This window comes from Populus alba, chromosome 1 (assembly GCF_005239225.2).
Source record: "Populus alba chromosome 1, ASM523922v2, whole genome shotgun sequence".
In the NCBI taxonomy this organism is placed as follows: domain Eukaryota; kingdom Viridiplantae; phylum Streptophyta; class Magnoliopsida; order Malpighiales; family Salicaceae; genus Populus; species Populus alba.
Window position 1 is genome coordinate 1,670,912 of NC_133284.1, and position 4,336 is coordinate 1,675,247.

At 40.2% G+C, this 4,336-nt stretch overlaps 1 protein-coding gene across 1 annotated transcript; it reads right to left on the reverse strand.

Moving 5' to 3' along the window:
- Window positions 1-334: 334 nt before the first annotated feature.
- On the reverse strand, window positions 335-3,949 carry LOC118061435 (multiple C2 domain and transmembrane region protein 5). The gene is made up of 2 exons (XM_035074856.2): window positions 3,763-3,949; window positions 335-3,285 (listed from the first exon to the last, which is right to left on the reverse strand). The coding sequence occupies exon 2, from the start codon at window positions 2,890-2,892 to the stop codon at window positions 574-576; it is 2,319 nt and encodes a 772-aa protein (XP_034930747.1). The 5' UTR covers window positions 2,893-3,285; window positions 3,763-3,949; the 3' UTR covers window positions 335-573.
- Between the last annotated feature and the right edge of the window lie 387 nt (window positions 3,950-4,336).

Genomic DNA, 4,336 nt, shown 5'->3' on the forward strand with positions numbered 1-4,336 from the left:
ATTTAAAATAGAATGGAACCGTAGTTACAACTACAAGACTCGACGTGGTTGGCGGTTCAACCCAATGATTTGCTGATCCAAGATCAACAAATAAAATAAAACACTATTTTAGTTTTATATATATATATATATATATATATATATATATATATATATTCAGAATTTTCAAAATAAAAGCTTGGATTAACACCCGATACCTAGGTGAGACAGGCCAACTCCCGAGTCCGTTCTTATAACTACATTGGGAACTTGGATAGAAGGATGATGGCTTGGGATTAAAAAACTTAATGACACAAATCAGGATTTAAAAAAAAAAAAAAAAAAATAGGGAATAAAATCCTCTAAGTTCCTGACACATTGAAGAATTAAACCTTCAAGCAAAACCATCCTTTTGTCCCCATGTTTCTGGTAATAAACACAAACAGGCTGCAATTCATGGAATTTGCCAATGGAATTAGATTTAAAAAAAAAAAAAGAAAAAAAAAAGACATTATATCTGGACCATGAATGTGCTTGTCTAATTGATGCATGTTCCACCTGCTGATAAGAGCTGGGCTGGGGGAAGAACTGAGCTTATAGCATGCTGTCGGATCTTGCAGGCAACCTCCTAAAGAAGTTGAGGGGAACTGAAGGAAGCTTGTGGCGGAACCTGGGATGTCGGAGCACATAAATGCCGATAAGAAGGCCTACAACCTGAAAAGGAGTGACATAGAGAACTATGGCAGCAATTAAACAGAATGTCACGAATAACGTGGTCGCCCTCGGGTCTCTCCAACTCAGCAGAGACTGGAATCTTTCCCCTTGAGTTGCGAGATCACCTACTACAGTCTGAACCCTCCCTGCAATACTTCTTAGACGATCATATCGCATTCTGACAATATCTGATGGTCTGGAAGTTGGGAATGTGTCAAATTCTTCATCAAGTTCGTCAGGATGAGCAGCATCAGCATGAGAAAGCCGTGTGTCCATGTGAGGAGGGTGCCTTGGTCTCCACCGGAAGTTCCATAGTCCAATCACGAAAAGGTAGAGGAAAACTGTGGGAAGTATTAGCTCAGGATAAAGGACCAAGATTATGAAAAGGAGGTGAATTAAAATGGTAGTCAGAGGGTTCTTCCAATTGCAGATTTGATCAAACCATTTTCCAACAGCTATCAAGCCACTTAGAACACCCATAATTCTGAAAAAGTTAGCTTTGCTCCTCCTCATGCTCCACTTATGCAAATCTACATCAAGCATGTATTCCACAACCTCTTTCCGCAAAGGTGGTTCCGCCCTGCTCAGCCTCATCGAGACAATCTGCATTGCTTGGTGCCTCAAGCTATCAAGCTGCATCACTGACAATGGCTGAATGTAGTGCATTTTTGGCAACAACGGATGTGAATACATGTGCAACATATTAACCCGAGATGAGCATGTGAACCTCACAGCTAACTGAACTTCACCCGTCTTCTTCACCCCAGAAGGATGCAGGACCAGAAGAGGGTAGGAATGAGTATAAACTCTATCAGTTTCGAGTGTGGATAGACGAATCCTCACTTTCCCAATTCTTGAGTCCTTCCCCCCTCCACCACCATGAAGGTGACCATTATCAAAAACCCCAACTGTAATGACAGTACACGGGTCGAAAACCTCCCAAGTGTACTGCTCATTCCACCTCGGAGTGAAACTGTCAACAATTGTCCTTGTCCGCACCCATTTCTGCCCATATTTAGCAACACAATAAGCATCTGTCGTACCTCGGCCATCCTTTGTCTTCATAGGCATCAGCCCCACAGCACTTAGAACCCCCAGTTCCAAAATCCCAATGCTAGGCCTCCATAACTGTTTTGCTGTTGGCCTAAGGTCACTGCTGTAGTGAGTTGATTCATCCAAAACATGATACCCTCCATCTAAACAGATCCTCACATGAATCCTGCTGGAAAACTTGGTTTCTTTCTTTAGTTCCCCATCTAAAACCACATGCTTCTCAAGATTAAACCACCTAGTGTTAACTGGCTTGTGGTCTAGCCTCCTCTGCACAAGTTGCAAAGGGATCACACACTTACCCAAAACTTCTTCTTTATTTGGTCCCAATCTATCTTCCACAGTCAAAATCAAAGGCTCATCAAAAGGTTCAGCAGCTACAAATATCAAGTCGTCATCCCACATTGGATTGATAGTCTTAATTTGAGATGTTCTGGTTCTCAGTGCTTGATTTCCTAGGGTGCCCTTCACAAATACTTCTGGGAACCGACTTTTGTCACTAGGCACCAAGTCCTGAGCTTCAATCACATTGACCCTAACATACCAAAGCTTGGGTGAAAGATATACCTTAGATCGGATGTTGTTAACACCATCAGGACCAACACTGGCTGCATCTGAATGCCAAGCATCAGGGAATGCCTCATCTGCTTGAGTTCCCATCCAAACAGCCAGCATCAGCTCCCCAGACTTAATCTTACCCCCCTTCCTATCTTCCAGTCTATACCACTGTGGTGCCAAAGGACTATCCGGCGGAACACGTTTTGGCACTTCATTGAGATCAAACATCATCCAACCAATCAAATCATCTAAGACAACATCCTTATCCTTCACAAACACCTCCAGAACTGAAGCTTGAATTCTATCTTTCGAGAAAGCAAAAACCTGATTCCATTCTGGGTTGCTTTTCTTCTCAAAATGCTTAGTGACTCCCTTGTAATTTCCAAGCTTTACTTCAACATACGGATCGCAACTACCAGTAACATCTTTGGGAGGCAAATCTCTAGCTTTCACCACACGAACATAAAGATATTGCATTTGCTCAACAAGGTCATAGGTGCATGAAAGCTTATTGCCCGTGACAGATCCCGCACCAATGTTTGGTGAGGTCTCCTTTAGAGCAAAATCAACAGATTGCGGTAGCTTCTGCATTTTTCTTAATTTACACTAACGAAACCAGAGATATGCAAGAAGCACTCAAAAATCACACAAGAGGGGATGGAGGCTTTCAAAATAAGGATATTGAAACAGGTTATGGATTCAACAGAAGTAAATGAAACTTCACGAAATGACAAGGCTTCAAATGGTAAAAACCCAACTTTGTTCTTGTTATTTCCAGGCTAATTGGACAAATTTGAGTCACTAAACTCAATGTTGGAATACAAGGAAGCTAAGAACTATTTTGAAAAGGATAGCTCAAAGAAGGTAAAGATGGAAGCACAGGAGACAAGAGACTAAAGAACCTTATAATTCATCATCCAGAACAGAGTTGCAGAGCAACATTAGGCACTTCAATTGGAAGCTCTGGACCAGAAACCACAATATCTGCAAAAGCAAAGCAAGAAAATAACAGGGTTAGTGTTAAAACCCATAGCACCCCTTCAACTGCTGAGAAAATGAAAGAAATCAAAGAAAATGACATAGCAATACCATAATTTCACAACAACCAAACAGAACAAATCACACATTAGTCAACATGGACTTGTTGGACTCCAGTCATAAAGAAAGTGGAGTTTGTAACAGTAACACAACAGATCTACTGCAATAAACAAACAAGCAAATAATTGAACAACCTATGAAATGAAATCAAACTCAAGAAGCAACCTTAAGCAAACAAAACTAGGAAACTCCAACTTTTTCACAGCTCCACGAGAACAGATGCAAGTATAATATGCACCATTCCCACTACTTAAAAGAGTGAACAAAAACAGCATAAGGTTTCAACAACTACTCAAACCACACAACCCTGTGAGTTTCTGCATTGCATAATCAAGAAAAGAAGAGAGTATAAAATTGAAGTACCTTAGTGGTCAGTCAGCCACTAGCTACTGTTGAAGCCAAGAGCCCTTCTTTTAAGGCGCAAAAATGGAATGGTAAGAGAGCAATAATGGAGCTTGAAGAGTGAGGGAACTTATGTAGAAATGTTGAGAGCATGTGGGGTGACAGATATCGAAGACTGAATCTACTAAGAAAAGAAATAGTGAACCTACTCTCTACCAACTTTCTTTGAACCCTTTTTGACAATTTTCTTTTTTATTATAATCTTTTTCTTTTTTCTGTTTTATAGTATGATATGACTAGATTATTTAGCTTAGGGAAGTGAGACACACGTGCGAAGAGCATGGTCGGTTTAGACACATGAAGGGAGGACTTGGACTTGGAGTTTTTTCTTTGTTTCAAGGACTTGGGAGATGAGAAAAACTCTTATTTTAATCTTCCTGGTTCTCTCTTAAGATTCGCTTCTTACAACGTTGGCAGTAGCGTAAATATTAAACCCGTAACAATTCTTATCTATGAAATTTGAGATAAGAGTTGGATGGAGTATAGATTTTTAGTTGAATTAAATAAATTGTGACTCAGTTAAATTTAATTAATT